Raw genomic sequence first — 25,363 nt, forward strand, 5'->3', positions numbered from 1 at the left:
GCTCACTGAGCGCAGGGCCACCATTCAATATTTGTGGTCAATCCACCTTTGTATCTGAATGTTATGGAAGTTTCACCTGGAGAAGAATAGAGAGGGAGGGGAAAACAGGGAGCCCTTGGCACCAGAACTTTAGACATATGTGTCTGGTGCTGTTGCCTTACACTCCCATAGGATGCATAGGAGAAGCTTCAGCACATCAATCCTGGATATATATTTGAGATGAAGGGACATTTACAAGTAAAACAAAACAAAACAAAACAAAAACTAATTTTGTTTTCTCCAGACACAGAACTTGTACGTCAACTAGCATCAGCCTGCATGCAAGTAGACAAAGACAAGGGTAAGCAGAACAACAAATCGTCTTTGCCCTGTTCTAGAAGTAGGCAATCTTTAAATACCCTGATGTTGCCAGATGACAAGGGAGGATTAAAGGTAAACAAATTTCATATGTACTCTCTCTTTGATGATTTCTGCATAAATAACAAATATACAACTTACTCTAAGGTATGAAGTGTGGAAAGTCACCACACGGAAGTGTTTTAGACCTAGGACATAACTAACATATTTGCTTTCTGCAAGCCAAGTATGCATTAGTCCTTTCTGATTTTCTAAGATGTGGATTGTGGTAGACTTTTTGGCTGCTTGAGTGGTGGTAAGGAGATGGGGTGGAACTGTTTCTTTAATTTTAGAGGACAGTTGATATAAGCACCCTTACAAAGAAACTTATTCCAGAGTGGGAAAAGTCACTGTGTAGTTAAGGTTATAACTGAGTTTCCATTTTAATCCTGATTTTAGTTCTCATTCTGAAAAAAGTTGTATTGGCCTAAAATTGGTTAGGTTACATCTACAGCCAAGTTAGAATTTTTCTACAGCATTCAAAGTGAATGGGATATGAGGTTTAATTAGTATTGTGAGCGGAAGAGGGGGATGTGGGCTGCTCTTATGTTGACAGTAAAATCAGTTCGCTTCACTGCAGAGTTTGCAGTTCCAGCTCTGCCCATCCCCTCTCTGCCAGAGGAGGAGGCTGGGACAGGGCAGAGGTGTAAGAGTAGGGAGCACCAGAGCACTGCTCCATGCTCTGCAATAGAGAGAACTGCTCTAAGTGTCAGTGCTGGGCCAGCTATTTGGCTCCAAAGCTCAGGGCTCATGTGAGGAAAGGAGTCCCTACCCTGAAAAAAAGGGGACATTAGCAGAGTTCATCTCTGAGAGTGGTGTCAGATCTACATTTCATCCTCTTTCTGTGGTCTCACCTGCTGCATCAAGGGTAAGGTGATGGGACCATTCAGACAGCCCCACCATACTGTCCCCCCATAACAGTCCCAGGGGTTAGAGTTGTGATTTCTATCCTCCCAGGTAGTGCTGTATTCCCTCTGCCTGGAACTGCAGGTGAGTCACCGGCTGGGGAAGCTGTTAGGGGAGCTGGGCTGGCACTACAGCACTAAAGTTAGTTTTAGAGGCAAGTTGTCCATGTGCCAGACAGCTGAAGGTGCTGTAGGAGGAATATTGATACCAGCTCCACTCCTCCAGCAGCATGCAGGATAGGGCTGAACGCTGCATTCCTTACAGACCGTCAGCTTCTAGCTCCTCCCTCTCTTTGTTCCCTCCAGGCTCCCTGCTAGGCTCTGAGGGGGCAAGGAGAGGATGAAAGCAGGCGGTAGCTGCAGCTCTATCAAGAACGGAGATCTCAGCTCTATTATATAATGGAGTCTGTGCACTCATGTTTGCATTCCATGCAGGGATCAGAGTAGACTCTCGAAGATGAAGAGTATAACTAGGAGCTCTTTGAGTGGGACCCAGGATCCCAATATGCTTGCAGAGGAGGCAGCTAAGCTGGGTTGGTAAAAGGAGGAACCTCAGGGTGAAGGACCTTCTGTATCAGATATGCAGCTTTCTATTGTAAAATGTATTGACGAAGGCTAAGTTTTGTAGGCTGGTAAAATATGGATTCCATCAAATGGCTCCTGCAAAATTTGGGAAGCACAATTATTTAACTACCTCAGGATCTGGTGCATTGGCCGTCTGGATCACATGCTGCTGTAATGCACTATTGCCCTGCAGACTTCACCACAACGGCACTGATTGAATATTTCATTCCCCAAATGAGACTCAGCTGATTGATAATTATCCAGAACAGCTGTCTTTCACAGAGCAATTCCCATTTTTTTGCAGAATAAGGGGAGCTCTCATACTTGTGATCTGGTACTGTAGTACTGCACTACAGAGCAGACACTTTATCCTGAAGTTACATAGCCGCTGCAGTTTAGCCCAGGTTTCAAGAACAATTCTGCCCCGCCAGCCTGTGGTTGTGCGCCAAACCCACAAGTGGCATGCCATCTACAGAAGATCTGCGAATAGCGTATAAGGCCATCTACTCATACCCCAACCACCACTGCTTACCTGTTGGTATATGAATGCTCTGAATTGCTGGTCTTGGCTCTTTCTTCCCAGAGTTACTCTCAGAACAACCACCACTGCCATCTTGCCACTCACTTTCAGGGACCTTGCTGAGCAAGGAACGAGATCAGAGCTTTCATCCTGGCTTCCATTTTTGAGGAAAAGGACAGGAAACAGTGCTGGCACCAAGGGATTAACGGGATTTACCCCTAGAGAATTATGGGAGTTTGACTTCTCTTCTGAGTTTTGAGAACTTCAGGTAGCTGTACTGGAACTGCAGAGAAGGTAGACAGAGGGCAGATGGACTGCACTGGTGTAGTATAGTGATAGTGTTGATGTGAGACAAAGCTGTACCTGAAACAGCCTGGCTAATATGTACATGGTATACTGTAGATACTCACAGAGGAGCCATCCCACCAATTTAATTCCCAATTGTTCAGTTATCCCATGTAGGCAAGGCCTTTGGAAGATGTTAATAACTGCACAATATTGCTCATTATGTTGCTGTGTAATGTACCTTATGAAAATAAAATTATTCACTTACCATCAAGTGATGTACTGTGACCCAGTACCTCCTCTCGTTGTCCTTGTAACAGTGACCAGGCTAAAACTGCCCAGATCTGCAGGATCCACAGTAGTCAGAGAAATCTAGGCGTCACCGCTTCTCCTAGTGTCTCTGAACTGTCGTATCCTGTTCATCAGGTCCCCAGCTTACTACAAAAAACTCTGTAGGGTTTGCCTTGAAGCTCCAGTCCTTTCAATCCTTTTGCAAGCACCAATAAAAGCATATGGATGTTGGTAGAAAAAGTATTAAAATACAATCAGAGCCGTCCCTTGGGTAGGGCAAATCGGGGCGACTGCTCCGAGCCCTGCGCTTTGGGAGGCCCTGTGGTCCGGTGCGATTGGCCGGTGAGGTCAGTCCCCGAAGAGACGAATCCGTGACTTCCACCCCCGGTCCCGCACCCCCTTAGGGATGGCCCTGTCTACCATAATAAGTTCCTTTGCTCAAGAAGTACAAAGAATTTTTTAAAAATAGGTAATACGCATCCCAGTTTCATCAACCTTGTGCTCTAATGCAAAACCTTAACAGCGATCTGTGTATTGTTAAAATAGAATAACTTTACACACATATTGATGTTATGACAGTAAGATATGCTAGATCTTGATACTGGAGAGCATGACATTAGAGTATGAAGTTGTGAGTTGATTGGAAGATTAAATACTTAGCACTGTAGTTTTAAAACTTCCCAGCCAAAGTACCTGAGTAAATGCATATGCTTTGTTTTCACAGACAACTTGACTATAGTGGGGAAAAAAATATGGAAAACTATTTACTAGGTGCAAAAATTGACAAGAGGTAAATCTCATCCCTTCAAATTCACAATTTGACAATGAATTTCCTGTGATAGAAAAAATGTGGGGAGAGACAGGTATAGATTTTAAAATGGAGCTTGAAAATTCATTCATTCATTAATTCATTTAGATGTATTCTACTTCAGTGTAGCTTTATATACCTTATATTTTATAATATGTTAATTAGTTTTACTTTTTATTAATTTTAAAAATACTTTAAATCAAATGTTCATGTTAACACAGACAAACCTGTAATTTTTTATACATCTGTATTATCTATATCTACCTGTATCCGTACATATAGCTGCAATTCAGTCCAGGGCAGAGCTTCCCAAACTTTTCTTATTGTGTAACTCCTTCCATATCTACCAGCTGCCCATGTAACCCTCATCACTGATACTTTGTGTGTTCTTCTTAACACCACATGTCTTTAGCCATCTATCCATATTTCACTGTTACATACAGATATAGTTATAGTGCTATGTATACAACCAAAAACAAACCCCCTGACTAAGTTCTGAGCTCAGACTGGACAGTTGCTGAGCAACTGAACCCACACTATGCAGTGATTAGAGGTGAAGGCTCTGTACGTCAGCGTCTCTGTGTATCTGTGCTCTCATTGGTACATCCTGAAGTAGATTAACTACCATATTTTATATAACAAATTCCCATGGAGTTTTAAAGCTTCATATGAGTAATCTATTATGAAAATGTAATAAATAAAATAATTAATAGATAAAATCCAGCATTACACAATTTCTCCTGTGTACCCCCCAGTGATGTCTTGCGTACCCCCAGGGGAACCCCTGGTCTAGGGTATCGGGTGACACTGGTAAACTGCTCTAATGTCAACTCTTCTAGTATATCACTAAAACTCCTTGCCAGAATTATAGCTTTGTGCGAACTGAATTAATGTAACTTTTCTTTTACTTATATGTTAGAACAAAGTTGTCCTGTCTTCTCATCCCCCTAGTCATGGTGGAACAGGATGTCCAATAGATTCCGTAAGCTGAAGTTGACCCAAACATTGCGTCATGGATTTTCCACCAGTCAGTCTGTGCCTTTTACTGATGAGCCCGAGTCATCTCTGAATTCCACAATAAAAGCCACTTCACAGCCTGATGTGAACAACTCTGGAAACTGTGATGCTGCAACAGCTTGGACCACAAATATCAAAACTAGTGGTAAAGTCAGAACTGCTTATATGATATATGGGAAGTGTTTTATCATCTGGTAGTTTACATGGTACCATATTTAATGTAATGCATTTGCTACAGATGAAAACATGTAATAAGTATGCAGTATATGGAAAGAGACTGCACAGAGAGTTATTTTATCAGACTTCTACTGTTTTTGGTTAGTGATTGCTGCTGAACAATAATTAGCATCACCCAGGAAGGAAGCTGCTTAATATCATGTATGTCATTATTGTGTGCTAGAAAATACCCTTGAAATGGGCAGTAGATTCATATTAGAGAAAGAAGGTGGGTGAGTAATATTTTTTATTGGACCAACTTCTGTTGGTGAGAGAGACAAGCTTTTGAGCTACACAGAGCTTTTCTTCAGGTCTGGGAAAGGTACTAAGAGTGTCACAACTAACTACAAGATCGAACAGATAATTTAGCACAGCGGTTCTCAGCCAGGGGTACATGTACCTCTGGAGGCACGCAGAGGTCTTCCCAGGGGTACATCAACTCATCTAGATATTTGCCTAGTTTTACAACAGGCTATGTAAAAAGCACTAGCAAAGTCAGTACAGACTAACATTTCACACAGACAATATACTCTATATACTATACACTGAAATGTCAGTACAATATTAATATTACAATTGATTTATTTTATAATTATATGGTAAAAATGAGAAAGTCGGCAATTTTTCAGTAATAGTGTGCTATGACACTTTTGTATTTTTATGTCTGATTTTGTAAGCAACTGGTTTTTAAGTGAGGTGAAACCTGGGGGTGGTACGCAAGGCAAATCAGACTCCTGAAAGGGGTACAGTCATCTGTAAAGGTTGAGAGCCATTGGGTTTAGCATAAGTAGTTAGCACATATTCTAAGGGAATATTCAAGGTGAATTGGCCTGTTAACATCCCTGTTAGTCATAGAACAAAAAAGGGGGGTTAGTGGGTTTGAACCCTGCAGTTTATAATGTAAAATATTAAAACAGCAGTGGCCCAAATTCATCTTGGGTACGTTGCCAGGGAAGTCAATGAAGTTGCATGAGGGATAAATTTATGCCATTGTATTTACTGGGTGAAACTGTTGTGGCATACAATACATTTGTCAAAGTTATCCTTGGGAATAAGCATTTGGAGTTTTTAAATATCCTTTATGTGTTTTTCAGGTGTATGCACAAGAGCAGGAAAGGATGATGAATTATTGACAACAATGGTATGTTACAGTGCTGTCAATGTGCTTAACACTGAATAGAACGTCATGCAACTCCCACTCAATCATATTTACAATCCAAATTAGACAGGCAGCACAGTTCACTCATATTATCATACAAATGATACAGTGTCCCCATTAGTAAAAGAAATAGCATTTGCTGATGATCACCCGACAGTTGTATCCAAACTGCTGTATTTTTTCTCTTTAGTGAGAACAGGAAATAACTGCAATATTGCAGGTGGTATGGATTGGTAACTCTTGGTAAATATTGACTTTTATAGCAAGTACCATCCATTGATTGATGGATGGACTTCTTATGGTCAATAATGACTTAAAAAGAGATCACTTGGTTAGTTGGTTTATTGCTGAAAAGCCACATGAAGTATTGTGTTTTAAGGAAGAATTTGAATGTAGTAAGAGAGATGTCTTGGCAAAGAAATGTAGGGGATGTAACTCAGACTTATTTCACAACCATTTACCTGAATGAATATGTTCTGTTAGATAAAAAGGTAAGCTATAGTAAAATTCACGATGAACAAGCCATTGTGCATTTTCAGCAATTTTTAACCTATCTCAAAACCTTCACTTTTTGGAGAAAGTTACAAAGAAGGTATAATATAGATTCCTCCTCTCCTTTGTTATACTCCAGTTTCAGATTCTGTTATAATCTAGAGACTGCATTATCTTCAGTTGATAACCTCCTCTTGGCAATTGTAAAAGGTCAAAATACCCATGTTGATTTCATTAGATCTTAGAGAATCATTTATTTGATATGAGGGACAATGTGTTGTTGACTGAGGGAACTGGGGTAGAAAAGAACTTCAGTTTTTCTTCTTATTCTTTTCCAGGAGAACCCAAAGGGACAGAGTAAGAAATTGTTCATTCTTTCCCAGGGTCTCATCTGGGAACCTACAGAGTTTTTATTTTGTCATTCCTCCTGTTTATCATTTGGAAGTGACTAATTAACACTCCTGTTGACTTCACTGGGAGCCAGGAGTAGGTCCAAAGGAAGGAATGAAATAGATTTATACTTAACAGGGCAACTTGCACCATTTAAGGGAGCCAAGTTCAGTATATTACATACACAGGGTTTATGATCACAGCTTTAATGGTCATTTGCATTGCTTCTGTTTGTTATTCTGTATTGTATATCTTCAAATATGTTTATGTCTTGATTAAATTGTTCTTTTGCCTGTTTAAAATACCCTTACTCCCCCACCATCCTTTTATTCTGACAGTGTATATTAAAAGTCTTCCATTCTCTACATAGCTTCATTTCCTATTTTAAATGCATATAATTAGAGTCAAATAAATCTTTCTAAAAAGAGGTAATTTCTTTTTCTTCTCAGTTAAGAAGTGGTGCTCCATTTACTAGGCTACCTAGTGATAAACTGAAAGCAGTTATTCCTCCTTTCTTACCTCCTTCAAGTTTTGAGCTGTGGAATTCTGACCGAACACGAATGAACAAAGATGGCAAGACTGAACAGATGAGGACTGCCTTGCCACAGCGTGGGATCAAACATGATTTTAACAGCAGTGCAAACTCTGACATAGTAAGTGAATGCATTGTACAACAAAATATTGCATATTGTTACCTCCAGGAAATTTTGGTTGATAAGACACAGTAGTTTGATAGCTGTCCCTCAGACTGATGGTCCTCTTGGATTCTTACAACATGTAGCTGTGAGAAGAACTTGTAGAATCATGTATTTTCCATTGCAAGTTTTTTTTAAATTTCCATATCTTTAGAATGGTTTGTCCCTGTAAACTCAGCTACTCTGGAAGAATATACTTCCCTAAGAAGAGAAGCATAAGTAGAGTAAGAGCTTGCATGCCACATTTTTCCTTGAATACAATAAGCTCCAGCACTAAGATGTATGAGGCCCTGGGTTCATTCCCCAGCATCTCTACCAACGCGGGAGGGATAGCTCAGTGGTTTGAGCATTGGCCTGCTAAACCCAGGGTTGTGAGTTCAATCCTTGAGGGGGCCATTTAGGGATCGGGGGCAAAAATCTGTCTGGGGATTGGTCTTGCTTTGAGCAGGGGGTTGGACTACAAGACTTCCTGAGGTCCCTTCCAATCCTGATATTCTATGATGAGTTTGTCACAAATTGCTGAGGTGATCATAGATTCTAAGTGAGATGGTTTAGTCCTCAAAGTAAGCCTCCTGGGGGGAGCAGGGGTACTTTGAGTTGGAAGTGAGTTCAAGAAGGAAAGGGGGGGGGGGGAACAACTGAACTGAAAGAAAACAAATCAGTTACCTGTAAGTCAGACATCATAAAGATGACTGCAGCATGAGTGGATAATGTGTGGAGGGAGCAAAGCAGAAAAGGGCCAAGTATGGAGTCGGGGAGGCATTCACTCAAGGGCTAGAGGAGTGGAGAAGGACCCACCAAACCAGAGACTGATGAAGAAGCAATCAGACAGGTAGGAGAACCACCATAAGAGGACATAACTGCAAAAGCCACTGGAAGATGGAATTTCAAGGAGTGGATGTTGATGTAAAAGAGTTCAAGGAGGATGTGGATGGAGTTAAAATAAAATGAATAAATTAATGGAGATATCCTATTTCCTAGAACTGGAAAGGTCATTGAGACCAGCCCCCTGCCTTCACTAGCAGGAACAAGTACTGATTTTGCCCTAGATCCCTAAGTAGCCCCCTCAAGGATTGAACTCACATCCCTGGGTTTAGCAGGCCAATGCTCAAACCACTGAGCTATCCCTCCCCCGAAAAGCTCTACACTCTTTCCACACTGGGAATTGAACCCGGGCCACCTGGGTGAAAACCAGAGGCTTTAGGATTTGGCCAGAAAATCATTAGAGCCTTTAGTGAGAACACTTGCTGTGGAATGAAAAAAGGTTGAAGTGGGATTAAAGAGGGTTGAGAATGGAGTCGGAAGAGAGCAGTAGTTGTAGTTTAGTTAGTATGGAGGGGCAAGGGGATGGTAGAGAAGCAGGTAGTGAGCCCAAGCATGTTTTTATAAGATGGGGGAAACTAGAGCAGGACTTCGTATTAGATAAATTTTACATGTGATTTTATGTACCGATTGTGAGCCTTTGTATTGCTCATGTTATACTGATGACATTTTTATTCAAAAATCAGAGGAAGAGGACTATTTTATATTATTACTTTATTCCTTGTTGAATTAGGATTTTGTAATGTTCAAGAAAATAATCATATTCATTTCTGATATCTATTTTGATCCTCAGAGAAAGTCTATCCTTTATGGTAAGTAAAATTGTGTTTAAAGCTTTATCTGCCATTTCTTCAAGAAAGAAATGAAAAAAGGTGTATATATTTCTTGCTCTTTTAGACATCTGTTACCAAAGGTACTAGACCGGTCAAATTGCCAACCTTTGCAAGAAGACCTGCTTCTCCCTCAAATTCAAGCAACTTCAACCACTCGCCACACTCTTCTGGTGGATCCAACAACATCGCTGGAATTAACAGACATGGTGGAGAACTCCATAATAGATCAGGTGGATATATTTTTTTAAATTTCATATATAAAAATCATTAAGACAGATTCAGCTAGGTAATCTAAATTTACAGGTAAGGTAGAAATTACACAAGTGCTTGCAAAACTGCCATTAACTTTGTTGGAACAGGAACCACAGACAGTCACAGTAGGGGACTAAGAGCCCAGTCATGCATTTGGAACCACAGAAGCTGACCCTGCATCTGAGGAACCTCAGTGACTTTAATTGGGGTACATCCATACAGCTTAGATTGCAGGAGTGGGTATGCTGTCCTAAAGGACGTGTTTCTACCTTAATATTTCTTTCATGAATGTTAGTCTTTTTTTCACGTATCACTTCTTTCTGGTTGAATTTTTTTTAATTAAAAGAAACAAAAATCAAATCACCAGCATTCATGCCATGCCTATCCAAAAGAAGACATTCCAGGCATAAAACCTGTTAAAAATACATGTCTGCTTTATCCCATTTTCGTATATATTATGGTAGAGACTTTCATAGCATGATCGCATAACATTGGATAATGTAATTGAAATTGAAGAATATTTATTGTGTAAGTATGGGTTAAGTCTATGGAGGAACATACATATTTCATAAAGCAATTGTGGTAATTTTAACATGCCAGAAAAGATTTTGACTTCAAAACCTGTTGTAGCAGTTTAACATGGGACAGGTTCCCAAAACACAGAACAAAAGATCATATCACTGAGAAATGTATTTGATACACATCACTGGAAAGGATCTAAAGATTAAACCCATTTTCTAAATATAAAGAAATATATTTGTAATATTTTGACACAGAACAGAGGTTACTGGCACCTGTCAGTCCTCCCAAGGGCATGAACCTGTCTGGAGCCACCTGAGGATTCTTTACTGATTATCTCAAAAAGAGCTACATTAACTAGCAAGTATCACTAGGTGAAATTCTTTGGCCACTGTTATGCAAGAGGTCAGACTGGATGATCGCAATACTGCTTTCTCCTCTTGAAATCCATAAAATTAATACTCCTTTTGTCTGCTATTTTCCTCCCCAGTTCAATGGGGTTATATTATTGCAGCTGTAGACTGGGTTTTTTTTCCATGTATTTTCATCTTGAATGTAAAAGGTGTTTTTCACCAAGAGGGAATTGCTAGGGATTTCAGATCCAGGGTGGATAGAAACACCCCTTTCATTCTACACATAGATGAGAAACCACTTCAGCTCATGGTGGAAAAGAGCTGAATAATCCTTCTCCATTGCATCAAGCATTAGCCACCCCAGGTCCTCATGAACTGTTGCTGGTTCAGATAAAGTCTAGCCTTACTAGGGGGATGCTATGATTTTTGCGTTCAACAACAGATGGTCACTTGAGATTTTGGGACTGTTTTAGAGTTTTCTCCTCATCTACCAAATATATTTTATTATTTGTACTAGGGTACTACCTAGAGGCCCCAATCAGGATTGGGGACCCCATTAAGCTAGGTAGTGCACACAAATTAAAAGATGGTCACTGCCCCAAAGAGTTTACAGTGTAAACCCCCAACCATGGGAAGAAAGATACCCTCTGTAACTCTGCAATGTTACTGCCACTGCCCAAATTCTTCTGACAGCAGCATCTACTCCCCATATTTTATTATAACCTGAGAATTAGATGGGCTTCTCCCTATGCTGTACCTCTTCCCACCCAATCTGCTGAGCCAGAAAACTAATATATGGATGGAAGTCTAGCAGCCCTACTCCAGTAGATCTCTGTTCAGTTGATTTAATAGGATGCATCGCCTCACAAACGTGGCCCCCATATACCTACCTGGAGGCCACCAACAGGATCCCCAAGGGGCTGGCCTATAAAAGGTCTCCCACCTTGGGGAAGAGAAGACCAGGAGCAGCAGAGTGTTAGAAACAACATGGATGTGTTTCAGAAGCCCAGCGACCTGGTGGGTTCATCAGAAACATCTGAGTGATTTTCCTGTCTGCAGGCAATGCCCCTCAGTAGGATTTGAGGAAATACTTGCAACTAAAAATGTGTTTCTGTCATCATCTCAATCATTTTGCTTACATGCATCTCTTTTCTCCTCACTTCATTTGTATCTTTTCATATTAAGAAATTCTTCAGGTTCAATTCTGGTTCTGTTAAAACCAGTGAACATTTTGTCACTAATTTTCATAGATCCAGAATTTCACCCTATGTCTTCATAGGGCCCCTCACACGGTAAGACCCTGTTACAGGGAAAGCTGGTCCTTTAAGGAGAATTTAGGCCCATCTCTCACCAGTGCCTAATTTCGTGCTGAATCATGGGACTTCAAGTCCAGGGAGCATTAACTGAAAGTGAGCAAGCCCCTGGGAAGGAAGAAGCATCCTATCAAGAGCTTCATGCTGTCAGTAGGGGGAGAGATTCAAGAAGAGTAGCAGCTGATTAGGGAAACTCTCCAGGATCTGGTGTATATATCAAGGCTGACACAATTCCCTGTGAAGGAGACAGAAACAAAACCTGTGAGAGGCTTGGCTGAAGAGACCTGAGCAAGAACTGGCCAGAGACAGGCATTGTAAGGGACAGGACGATAATGGAGAACGGCAGTCTTGGGTTTGGAGCAGATTGCTGCTCATGGTGTAGGGGCCTGTAGTAAATGGAGGGCACAAGACACCTCCTAGAAAGGTCATGTGCAAGCTCCTGCATTGAGGAGAAAAAGGACTGTTAAGCCTGAAGTACTGCAAAGTCTGACTGATCCCTGCAATGGAGATTATTGTCAGCTCTTGATAGAAGGGGAGAAGGAGGTCCCCTGTGTCAAAGGGTGAAGGACTACATAGCTGGCAAGGGGGAAAGGACTGCTGAAGCCTGAAACACCTATTTTTGTGTGTTTGGACTTATTTACCCTGGAAGGAGAGAATTTTTACTTTGACTGTTGGGCCAGAGAACCAGATCATCTTATTAATCCAGGAAGATAGTCTCCAGTGGGGGAAATGAGGCAGCAGGCACACACCTGACACCAGAGAGAGAAACACAACCCCAGTATGCCCCAGTTCTGACTGGGACCTTTTGGCACTACAAGTAATAGTAAGACCAGCATGACTATTAGTGTGTCACTAAACACTTCAGCCTTGCTCTTCTCAACCCAGGCAGCATTTTCAAAGATGGTTATAATGCTTGACACCCTTTGTCCAGAGGGCAAACCCATCTCTGTTAGCAGTACATAAACCTGGAATTAGTACCTGGATCCTGTTGTCCTTTAGAGTTCAGTGAAATGTATAATTAGAAAAAAGTTTGAGTTTGGATAAAAATAATTGAAAAATGTTAAATTTCATTGGTCAGGCATCCCCCTCTTCTCCTGTCCTGCTGGAATTACAAAACAGCTAGCGAAACCTGGAGACAAAGAGTAATGGAAGGATACACATAGGCTGACCCCCGACATCCAGCCTTTTAGTCTTTTCTTTGCCACTTTCTTGGAAGCCTGGAGAGCAGCCCTCAGCCTTCTGTCTCCAACGCTTTAGATAGTCTTTGCTGGCTTTAGCTTTCCCCTCATTTGTCAGCCTTTCAAGTATTTTCCCTCTCCTGGTGTCTGTTCACTTGCACTGTGGCAAAACAGGCTACTGCCACTGTCTTGATACTTCCCAAAGGTGGTGGCTGCCTCCCCATATGTTTTGCTTCTGCTACACCTGATACGCTAAGGGCTACTGCAGGATTTGGGGACCAGTAGATTAATAAGTGGACAGGTGAACAGTTTCAGATAATAATGCTTACCATTTATATTGTGCTTCATGCATTCAAAGCACTGTACAGAGATTAATAGATAAATGGGGTGGTGGGTAAGTATTATTGTCCTCATTTTACAAATGGGGAAACTGAGACAGAAGGTTGAAGTGTTAATTGCCCAAGGCCACTCAGTGAATCAGTAGCAGAGCCAAGATTAGAATTTAGGAACATCTGTACTCATTTATCAAGTCTATGCTGCCTTCAAAGTATCTGCAACTCTCTTTCCCACTCCCCGGCAACGGTGGGAAATTCTTGCACTGAGACCAGGGATTTAGTGGATTTTCCCATTCTTGCTTGTTTGCTTCTACTTTCCTGCCCCCCACAGGCCAATCCAAGAAAGACATGAGGTCTTCCTGGGAGCCTAACTCTTCCCCCTGAAGAAACAGTAACTCCTACAAGGACTACCAGCACTGCTGTGGAGAGATTTTTGTCCATGCACTGAGGTTTTTTGGAGGGTGTAGGGTGGCAGAGGAGTTGGGCTAGGGTCTAATCTATTTTTTTTAAATGATATCAATTTATTTAATATGTTGCTTGTTTGGACCTAACTTTTTTTTTTTTTTTTTTTTAATTTATGGTTCCTCCTCAGGTGGCAGTGCAGATAGTGTTTTGTCTCAAATTGCTGCTCAAAGGAAAAAAGCAGCAGGCTTACCTGAACAGAAACCCAGCCAGCAATATAGCTCAATCCACACAGCTGCTTCATCCACGCTTCCTGAACTGCAGCAGTACACTCAGATAGCTGGCAATGGACATATTGCAAAGGTATATATATGAGTTTTAAGCTTTCCTGTTGCTAAAATAGCTAACACTTAACAAAGCAGTGAATGAAACATGCCTTAGTCATGTGTGGTAGGAAACACAATTACACAACATATAATGGACTAAAATGTGTGAATGTCCGACACGCTGGTAGAAACATGTCAGTTCCACCAAACTTTCCCTTAGTAACAAATCTGTGCAAAGGCAGGCAAAAATAAAGGGAAGTTTTTATTTATTTTCTGCTTGGTTCATTTTAAATAAATGTAATCACAGCCCAGACTTTAATACATTTCCTGAAAATAACCGTCAGCCTGACATGTGCCTGCTTAGCATGCAAAGCCACCTGAATCTGACTCTGCTGAGCAACTAATTCTTTGGAACGAAGTTTTAAAGTTTTCACAATCAGACTTGAATATGCACGAAAGGGGGTTAGGAGGCAGCATTTTCCTGGAAATTTAAAAATAAATAAATAGCAATGTTGGCATCCTTTCTCTGTAACAAAGACAGTAACACAAGATGGGATATGCAGCTGCAGTGAAGTATATGGGGAGGAGGGATAGCTCAGTGGTTTGAGCATTGGCCTGCTAAACCCAGGGTTGTGAGTTTAATCCTTGAGGGGGCTACCCAGCAAAATCAGTAGTTGGTCCTGCTAGTGAAGGCAGGGGGCTGGACTCAATGACTTTTCAAGGTCCCTTCCAGTTCTAGGAGATAGTATATATCTCAATTAATTAATTAATATGCCCTTTCCAAGAATTGAGGCTCCAATTTGGCAAAATACTTAAGCATATGCGTAACTTTAATTTTGAAGCCAGTGGGACTTAAAAACATGTGTGAGTGCTCTCCTGAACTGAAGCCAGAGAAAAAAGCTGGTGTAATAAGCAAGAGATAACCCAAACATTTTTCTAGGGAAGCAGAGTGATATAATTTTAAGCTTTAGCTTCATGAAGAAATTTATTTGTAAGCACTTGGAAAATGACCAGCTGAAGCTCAAGGTTCATAAACAGCTAATTGTGGCAGACAATTCTGATGATCTTTTGCAATACTATCATGAGTCAGAGCCCCAATTCAGCAAGCTACTTAAGCACATACCAAAATTTAAACACATCAATGGGACTGCTGATATACCTTACTGAACAGGGGCCTTGGTGAAAAGAGGGAATTCAGATTAAACCCTATTATGTCCGGTGATCTTGTTATAATTGTTTCACATTGCTTTTACTTTAGTGACTTCAAGACAGTTTTTCTTAATTTACACCAGTCTGTGATCAGGATCAGGCCCAGTATTCAGATTTTGGTAAAGTTTTTGATGTGGTCCTGCCTGAGAATCTAATTGAAAAATTAGAATTTTTTTTGCAATAAATACTGGGGAATGGATACAAATTGACTGATAGACCATTCGCGCAGAGAGAGAGAGAGAGAATATGCACGTCATTTTGCAGGGATTACTTTAGCATTCAGTATTGTATTAATATTATTATAATTGATCTAGAGGAAGGTTTCTCAACTTCTCCTCTGCTACCCCCAAACCACTAATTTTTTCTTCTGTGATTGTATAAATGAGAATCTTTTATGCCGTTTCAGCTAAAAAGGTCAAAAAAGCTGTAATAGGAACAGGACTGCATTTGTGATTTGTGTAACTGGAATAATATCTGTAACATTGTCTGGCAATCATATGTCTCATAGTTCTCTGAGAGTGTGTCAATGAGGATCCCAATGTAGGTGTACATGTGGCTCACGCACAAGCCCATGGAATAGCAGTGTCCATCGAAGCCATGCATGTGCCCTGTGCCTCCTTGTGCTTTTGTGCAAGGGCATAAAGGATGGAGCTGCCACAACCTTCCCTCAGTTCCCTCTTAGTAGCAAGCAAGGAATCCTGTGAGTGTCTGACCCACTACCCTGTTCAGAGCTTTATAACCTTTGTTTTATTCTCAAATCTACCATGATAAGAACACTGTCCTCCCCCTTAATCTATACTTAGGGTCCTACCAAATTCATGGCTGTGAAAAATGTGTCACGGACTGTGAAATCTAGTCTCCGCCGTGAAATCTGGTCTTTTGGGTACTTTTACCCTATACTATTCAGATTTCATGGGGGGAGATAAGCGTTTCTCAAACTGGGGGTTGCGACCCCGAAGGAGGTTGTGGGGGGAGGAGGGGATTGCAAGTATACTGTACGGGAGTCGCCATATTGCCACCATTACTTCTGCACTGCCTTCAGATCTGGGTGGCCAGAGAACAGCAGCTGCTGGCCAGGCACCCAGCTCTGAAGGCAGTGCCCCGCCAGAAGCAGTGAAGAAGTAAGGGTGGCAATACCATACCATGCCACCCTTCTGTGCCACTAACTTCACAGCTGGGTGGCTGGAGAGTGACTGCTGCTGGCGGCCAATGGCCCAGCTCTGAAGGCAGCAGCACAGAAGTAAGGATGGCAATACTATACCATGCTATCCTTACTTCTGCGCTGCTGCTGGCAATGGTGCTGCCTTCAGAGCTGGGCTCCTGGCCAGCAGCCCACCGCTCTCCGGTGGCCCAGCTCTGAAGGCAGCGCCACCACCAGCTGTAAGGGTGGCAGTACTACAACCCCTCTACAATAACCTTGTGACCTTCCCACAACCTTATTTTGGGTTAGGACCCCCTACAGTTACAACAGTGAAATTTTAGATTTAAATATATAAAATCATGAAATTTACTATTTTTTAAAATCCTATGATCATGAAATTGACCAAAATTGTGAATTTGGTAGGGTCCTATCTATACTTCACTGCTATTGGCATTAAAAAATAAATCTAAATTAATCCAACTACCTCCTTGTCCAGTGGGGTGAGGCATTTTGCACCAACCACCTTCTTTTACCGTGTTTCTTAATTTGGGGTATACATTGAAGTTGGGCCTCCATTATGGTGTCTTTAAAAAGCGCCCATGCAGCTTGCAGGGATTTCACTTTAGTCACTGTACCTTTTAACTTCTGTTTAACTAACCCCCTCATTTTTGCATAGTTCCCCCTTTTGAAATTAAATGCCACAGTGTTGGGCTGTTGAGATGGTCTTCCCACCACAGGGATGTTGAACGCTATTGTATTATGGTCACTATTTCCAAGCGGTCCTGCTATAGTTACCTCTTGGACCAGCTCCTGCGCTCCACTCAGGACTAAATCTAGAGTTGCCTCTCCCCTTGTGGGTTCCCGTACCAGCTGCTCCATGAAGCAGTCATTTAAAGTATCGAGAAATTTTATCTCTGCATTTCGTCCTGAAGTGAAATGTTCCCAGTCAATATGGGGATAATTGAAATCCCCCACTATTATTGAGTTCTTAATTTTGATAGCCTCTCTAATTTCCCTTAGCATTTCATCATCACTATCATCATTCTGGTCAGGTGGTCAATAATAGATCCCTAATGTTATATTCTTATTAGAGCATGAAATTTCTATCCATAGAGATTCTATGGAACATGCAGATTCGCTTAAGATTTTTACTTCATTTGACTGTACATTTTCTTTCACATATAGTGCCACTCCCCCCCCCCGCACGACCTGTTCTGTCCTTCCGATATATTTTGTACCCCGGAATGATTGTGTCCCATTGATTGCTCTCAGTCCACCAGGTTTCTGTGATGCCTATTATATCAATATCCTCCTTTATCACAAGGCACTCTAGTTCACCCATCTTGTTATTTAGACTTCTAGCATTTGTGTACAAGCACTTTAAAAACTTGTCACTGTTTATTTGTCTGCCCTTTTCTGATGTATCAGATTCTTTTTTATGTGAATGTTTATCATCTGATCTGGCCCCTACTTTATCCTCTTCCATCCTCTGCACCTGACTATAACCTGGAGATTCTCTATCATTAGACTCTCCCCTAAGAGAAGTCTCTGTCTGAGCCACATGCTCCTCTGCAGCAGTCGGCTTTCCCCCATCTCCTAGTTTAAAAACTGCTCTACAACCTTTTTAATGTTTAGTGCCAGCAGTCTGGTTCCACTTTGGTTTAGGTGGAGCCCATCCTTCCTGTATAGGCTCTCCCCATTCCAGAAGTTTCCCCAGTTCCTAATGAATGTAAACCCCTCCTCTCTACACCATCGTCTCATCCACGCATTGAGACTCTGAAGCTCTGCCTGCCTACCTGCGCGTGGAACTGGGAGCATTTCTGAGAATGCCACCATAGAGGTCCTGGATTTCAGTCTCTTCCCTAGCAGCCTAAATTTGGCCTCAGGACGTCTCTCCTACCCTTCCCTATGTCATTGGTACCTACATGTACCACGACCACCGGCTCCTCCCCAGCACTACACATAAGTCTGTCTAGATGCCTCGAGAGATCCGCAACCTTCGCACCAGGTAGGCAAGTCACCATACGGTTCTCCTGGTCATCACAAACCTAGCTATCTACGTTTCTAGTGATCGAATCTCCCAATACTAATACCTGCCTTTTCCTAGCAACTGGAGTTCCCTCCCCCGGAGAGGTAACCTCAGTGCGAGAGGCAACCCCAGCACCATCTGGAAGGAGGGTCCCAGCTATGGGAAGGTTTCCCTCTGCTCCCATTGACTGCTCTGCTTCCCTGGGCCTTTCATCCTCCTCAACAGCGCAGGGGCTGTCTGACCGGAGGTGGGACAATTCTACAGTGTCCCGGAAAGCCTCATCAACATACCTCTCTGCCTCCCTTAGCTCCTCCAGTTCCGCCACCCTTGCCTCCAGAGTCCGTACGTGGTCTCTGAGGGCCAGGAGCTCCTTGCACCGAATGCACACATACGCCACCCGCCCACGGGACAGGTAATCATACATGCTACACTCAGTGCAATAAACTGGATAGCCCCCACTCTGCAGCTGGGCTTCTGCCTGCATTTTCTCCTAGTTAATGAAGGGGTTGTTTAAAACAAGAAGTTTTGAATGTAGTTTGGGCTATAGGTTTTAAGGGGAATAAAGGGTTTAAGATAGAACCGGCAAGGGACCCGCGCTCCCTTCCTAACTCCCTTGCGAAACTCCCTGTTAGCAGCCCCTGGTCGCAAAAGCTCCCTGGTCGCTTGTGCACTGCTTTATAAAGCCCTGGCCTGGGTGAATGCCCCGCCCACTGATTAAGGCTCAGCCAATTACCAGAGGCTTCTAGCCTTCAGACCTTCCTTTGAAGCTCACAGCTTCCAACTGCCAGCCACAGCACACGGTCCTTCAAACAACCAACCAACCAAACAGACTGACAAACACAAGCTCAGCACACAGCAAGTAACCCCCAAACACAGACAAACACACAGTACAGACAGTCACTTACCCCAAGGGTCCTGTATTTGCTCCTCTTTCACCTGGAGAACTCTCTTGCGAAACTCCTGTTAGCAGCCCCTGTTCGCAAAAGCTCAAGACAGATTTTTGCCCCAGATCCCTAAGCGGCCCCCTCAAGGATTGAACTCACAACCTTGGGTTTAGCAGACCAATACTCAAACCACTGAGCTATCCCTCTCTACACTTCAGCCTGTATCACCCAAGAGACAAGCCAGTACATAATATAAAGATTGCTGCAAACATCAGGCTGGTTCTTCCTGAAGGAAGCAACCCAAACAAAACTACTCAAATTATTTTACTACTCTCAGGGCAGGGGATGCAGGCCAGACCACAAGTGCTGTGCAGGAGTGATGACACTGAAGATGACATTGGGACCAGTGACCAAGTCAATCACAGCCTCAAGATTCATGACACTGGAGGAATCAACATCACCTCCCGAGGCCTGCTACACATTGAGACCCTGGTGACACAAACATCATCGGTACTGGGGCTGTACTTCCCACAACACCACCGTTTGAGGAGTTATATTCCTCATTCCCTTTGTCAAGATATTCATTTTTGCCAGCGTCAAATATGGAATCAGGAAGTGACCCCAGAAGGAGACCAGAGGTTAAGGCTCTGCCTCAAGTCAGATGTGAATGGCAGTAGACTGACCAACTGCAGCCGGACCAGTATCCATATAATATGCCACCCTGGCCATTTTGGTCTTACTGGGAACGATTGTCAGACATGTCCTGGAGGAGATCCCCTTTCCACCCTTCAAAAAAGTGAAGAAGTTCTCACTCACTAGTGGTATTGTTAATGAGGCCTCCCACACCAGAGTGAGACTGGGATCAACCGTAACCAACAACAGAGGGACTACAGGAACCCTAAACCTTACACAAGGAGTCAGACAAGGCAGTGACACTGGTGTCCACTTCAGTGACTGATGATTTCAGGGTATTCCATGATCCCCTGACCATAGAGACCCTGGGCATTGAAACCACAGTGATACAGGAAAAGTCCCACAAGCTCATTGACATCTTAAACTCTATGACACTGGTCAATATCACCCTTTCCCTCAGCAAGGGTATATTCAAGCTGGTGAAGGGACTTCAGCAGACTTTCTGCCACATCCAAACAGGTGGAAAAGAATATCAAATATCACAATAGGGCTTTGAATACTTCTATACGCATCCATACCTGGGGTCCCTGGTGGTGTTGGCAGTGCAAGAGAAGTCCAGATCTAGAAAGGGCATTCTGAAGGACAAGGACACTAAGAAACTGGACTTCTTCGGACACAAGGCATACTCCTTCACCTCATTACAACTTCACATGGTGAACTATCAGGCCCTGTTTGAAAAGTATAACTTTCTCACATGGGTGGAAGTCTCTCCCTTCCTATCCAAGTTCCCACAGGAGTATATAGGAGATTATATGAAGGAGATTATAAAAGAGGGCCAGAAGTTCATTAGAACAGCATTGCAAGTGGCTATGAATGCATCCAGTGCAGCTGCCAGATCAGTGGTCATGGCCATAACCATTATATGAGCTTCAAGTGTCTAGTATCCCCAAAGAGGTCCAATACACCATAGAGTATAGAGGGGATAGTGTTCTGGAGCTCTTCAGCAACCTCACTGATGAAGTGCGCCATTCACTTAAGGACTCAAGGGCCAAGCTAAGATCCCTTGGGATATGTACACCAGCCCCTACCACAAACCCCATAAATACCAGCCCCAACAGAGGCAGTGAACGCTGACCTACTCTCAAGAGTGACAGCATCCATCATTCCATCCCTTAAGGCTAAGGACTGGTTTGTGACTTATGACTTACAGGACATATACGTCCACGTAGACGTCCATCTGGCCCACAGGATGAAACTCAGAGTTACTGCCACCAGAGTCATTTGACTTTTCACAGGGACAAGATAAAACCACATTCTAGCTTTGTCTCCATGGTGGTCTTTGATTGAGATGGGATTCTGTACATTGATTTACCTGTTTTCTTCCTGAAACCTCACTGTACACTGGGAGAGAAGTTACACACTCTGGATGTTTTCAGAGCCTTACTCTATAGAATCATAGAATCATAGAATATCAGGGTTGGAAGGGACCTCAAGAGGTCATCTAGTCCAACGCCCTGCTCAAAGCAGGACCAATTCCCAACTAAATCATCCCAGCCAGGGCTTTGTTAAGCCGGGCCTTAAAAACCTCCAAGGAAGGAGACTCCACTACCTCCCTAGGTAACGCATTCCAGTGCTTCACCACCCTCCTAGTGAAATAGTGTTTCCTAATATCCAACCTGGACCTCCCCCACTGCAATTTGAGACCATTGCTCCTTGTTCTGTCATCTGCACCACGGAGAACAGCTGAGCTCCATCCTCTTTGGAACCCCCCTTCAGGTAGTTGAAGGCTGCTATCAAATCCCCTCTCATTCTTCTCTTCTGGAGACTAAACAATCCCAGTTCCCTCAGCCTCTCCTCATAAGTCATGTGCTCCAGACCCCTAATCATTTTTGTTGCCCTCCACTGGACTCTTTCCAATTTTTCCACATCCTTCTTGTAGTGTGGGGCCCAAAACTGGACACAGTATTCCAGATGAGGCCTCACCAATGTCGAATAAAGGGGAATGATCACGTTCCTTGATCTGCTGGCAATGCCCCTACTTATACAGCCCAAAATGCCGTTAGCCTTCTTGGCAACAAGAGCACACTGTTGACTCATATCCAGCTTCTCGTCCACTGTGACCCCTAGGTCCTTTTCTGCAGAACTGCTACCTAGCCATTCGGTCCCTAGTCTATTACATCAATGGGACCATGCTGTTCAGATGCTTCCCCGGTTACTTCTGGTGTAGCGAGGCATCTCCTTCACTCATCGTGCTCAGCATTTCCCCTCTGCCTATGGGGGGACCTGGTGTAAATCAGTCCCACTCCAGAGAGTTTTTATTCCTCATGGGGGTTGTTATTTTCTGATACTTACAAGTTGGGTCTCAGGGCAGGCCCAAGCAGTACTCTTCAGCCAAACAAAAAAACCAAATTCATAACACAAAAAGGGAATGCCTTTCCCTGCCCCCCCTCTAGGCTGTTGCCCTGTTATACTAGCTTCTGGGTGCCAGTTGTTCCCCACACAGCAGTTAGCTTGGTTGCTGCTCTTACAGGGAGGAGAGCAGCCTTCCACCCAGGAGAAGCCTTTTCTCTCTGCTGCTACTACCCTTGCTGCAGCTTGTCTCTCCTCTTTCTCTCTCACAAGAAAGAGGGGATTTTAAATGTCACAGGCAGCCATTCATTGGACTCAGGTGTCCCTAGCTGACCTGAGCTATTCTCTTTCCAGCTCATAGGGAAAAGGGCCTTTACCATTCTATCACTGATACACCTGCCTTCCACCACTCTCTCCTAGCTGCCCGGCCTGACTTTGTCACACTGGGGATAGACGGCCATTCCATAAGTCAGACCATCTCATCACAAAGAATATCTATGTTGATAATACAGAGCATTTCGCTTTGTTACCAGCTGGTTGGTCTAGACCTATTGAATGCGAAGGGTCACTCCACCAGAGCTCAATCAACATCCTCCACCTGCTTCTGAAATGTATTGCTATCTGAAATCTGCAAGGCAGTGATATAGAGTAACCCACTGACCTTGTTGAACATTATGCATTGGACTTAGATGCTAGGTCATTTGCTAAGTTTGGGGGAGCAGTACTGACGTTACTATTTGACTAATGAAGCTGAAACTCCTCAGTCCCACCATCTGACAAGGATACTGCTTGCCAGCCATTTACAGTATGATCCTCACTGATACACTGGAATAATAAAGAATGGTACTTTACCCTATAGTAACTGTAGTTCTTTGAGAGTTGTTGGAATTGTGGGATCCACAACTCTCCTCTTTTGAAGCCCTCAGCAAACATGGGCTTTGAATTGCAAGGAGGAAACTCAGGGAAGGTTGCGGCCGCGCCACCATATGTTCCCTCACATGGGAGAACGAGGAGACACAGACCCATGCGTGGCCCCAACTGACACTGCTACTCAAAAGATTCCCCTGTTGCACACATTAAGTGCATTTGCCCCTACTGTCAGAGTCAATATCTTGAAGAACCTCAGCTACTTAGGGTAAGTAACCATTCTAGATTGGAAAAAAAAGGCTCTGACAGTTTTACATATTATAAAAATGAAGTTAGTCTGTATCTGTCACAGAACCACTCATGGCCCTACTTGAGGGTCTCAGCCCCAAACCTGAGAATGACTAATCTAGGAGGTGTAGTGATTTTACGTTGATCAAATTTGCAGGCAGTATCAAACTAGAAGAGATTAGAAAAGACACGCAGAAAGGAAAGCAATTGAAGAATAACCTTCTCTAAGGATTAGAGAACTGGGCATAAATCACTGAGAATGTAATTAATTTAGATAAATGCAGACAATGCACTTGAAGAAAAAAAACCTCTGAAGAACAAAATGACAGATAATAGGATAGAATGACAGAGAGGGATTTGGGGATTCAATATGAGACAAAAAATTAGACATGGGCTTGCAGCTGCTGCTGCAAAAAAGCAAATATCGTATTAGACTGTGTAAGTCATGGGTGTTTGACATGCAGGACGAAGGAGGTAATAATATTAGTAATATTAATAAATAATAATACAACTTCCAAAGCACCAGGGAGCAAATTTGTCCTTGCATAAATTCCAAGATCTGCTGGCTGGCTCAGCTAGGGTGGCCTAAGAGCTTCATTAACTTGAAGCCCTATAGCAATGACCCATATGAACTTCTGCAAAGATACAGAATCGCTAGGATAAAAAAAAAACACACCCAGCCATGGCCCCCATGCTTCCTCCCTCCTCCTCCCCCAGAATGCATGTGTCTTCTGTGGAGGTGACCCAGAAGTGGCAAAAACCAGTTTTCTACCTGGTATATAGGCCCACTGTACCAGGAGTGTTCTTAAGTGTCTTATGTGTGCCTTATAGCCCCTTTGCATCAGTCTAACTAGCATAAAGGGGCCTTAAAACAGCTGTGAATCTAGGACTCCAGGGGAAAGTCATCAGGACCCCTTGGGCCCATATATAATGCAAACTTTAAAGTAGGTGGTGCATGGCTTCAGAGTAATTTATAAGATGAGATGTAATGGCTCTATTTGGCATGGTCTGTTCAGAAACATGTATGCTCACATTTATCATCCATGCCATTTTTCCATTTCCATGCTGTCATCTATTTAATAAATATATGTGAAATGAATATATACAGAACAATTTGTCACTTGCCCATGTGTTATATAATCATATAAATACTAAGGAGGTAGTGAAAACCTTCACACATCATGGCTCCAATTCAGCAAAGCACTTAAACACATCTCTAACTTCTAAGCTTTTGCTGAAGTCCTATTGATGGTGTGACCGTGGTTCCAGGGGAGCCAACTAGGGTCACTCAATTAGGGTGAACTGGAAAGAATGGGGCAGACAATCACCAAAGCTGGTGGATATTCCAAGACTTAGATTTACCAAGCCAGCACAAAACAGCTTCTATAATACCTCACTGGTTACCCAGAAGCCAACAACACAGTTCCCTTGAAACAACCCAGCCTTAGGCCTCCACCCAGAAACCCAAGTCAAATATGATGAGCATTACTGAAAATCTTATTCATCTTATAAGAAAGTTCTACCAATCCCAAAGGATCACATTTCCTCCCAGGTTAATGAATATTTCAGATCTTACCCAAATACATGCTTACAGCCAATTCTTATTAACTAAACTAAAATTCATTAAATAAAGAAAAAAGAGAGTATTGATTAAAAGATCAATATAATACTGACATGAGTACAGTTCTTGAGATTAGATTCATAGGAGAGATGGTGAGCTTTGTAGTTGCAAAGAGTTCTTTCAGAAATAGCCCATAGGTTATAGTCCAATGTCCATATTCAGGGTGATCCAGATGAGACTGGAGATCTCAATCTTATGACTTAAGCTTCCCCTGCATGAAGCATCAAGCAGATCTGAGATAAAAAGGATTGGGACCCAAGGCATCTTTATA

General features: G+C 42.7%; 1 protein-coding gene across 9 annotated transcripts in view; it reads left to right on the forward strand.

The window, feature by feature from the left end:
- ANKS6 (ankyrin repeat and sterile alpha motif domain containing 6) overlaps nt 1-25,363 on the forward strand; it is an 80,870-nt gene that overhangs the window by 19,714 nt on the left and 35,793 nt on the right. For all 9 annotated transcript variants that reach the window (XR_010598496.1, XR_010598497.1, XR_010598498.1 and 6 more), the window contains exons 6-11: nt 284-432; nt 4,721-4,931; nt 6,097-6,143; nt 7,493-7,696; nt 9,458-9,623; nt 13,936-14,108. Coding sequence is in view for 6 of the 9 variants with exons in the window: in XM_042841645.2 (XP_042697579.2) it covers nt 284-432; nt 4,721-4,931; nt 6,097-6,143; nt 7,493-7,696; nt 9,458-9,623; nt 13,936-14,108 (950 nt within the window). In the remaining 3 variants the exon portion in view is untranslated. The remainder of the gene's footprint in view (nt 1-283; nt 433-4,720; nt 4,932-6,096; nt 6,144-7,492; nt 7,697-9,457; nt 9,624-13,935; nt 14,109-25,363) is intronic.

This window comes from Chrysemys picta, chromosome 2, assembly GCF_011386835.1.
Source record: "Chrysemys picta bellii isolate R12L10 chromosome 2, ASM1138683v2, whole genome shotgun sequence".
NCBI classification, from domain to species: domain Eukaryota; kingdom Metazoa; phylum Chordata; order Testudines; family Emydidae; genus Chrysemys; species Chrysemys picta.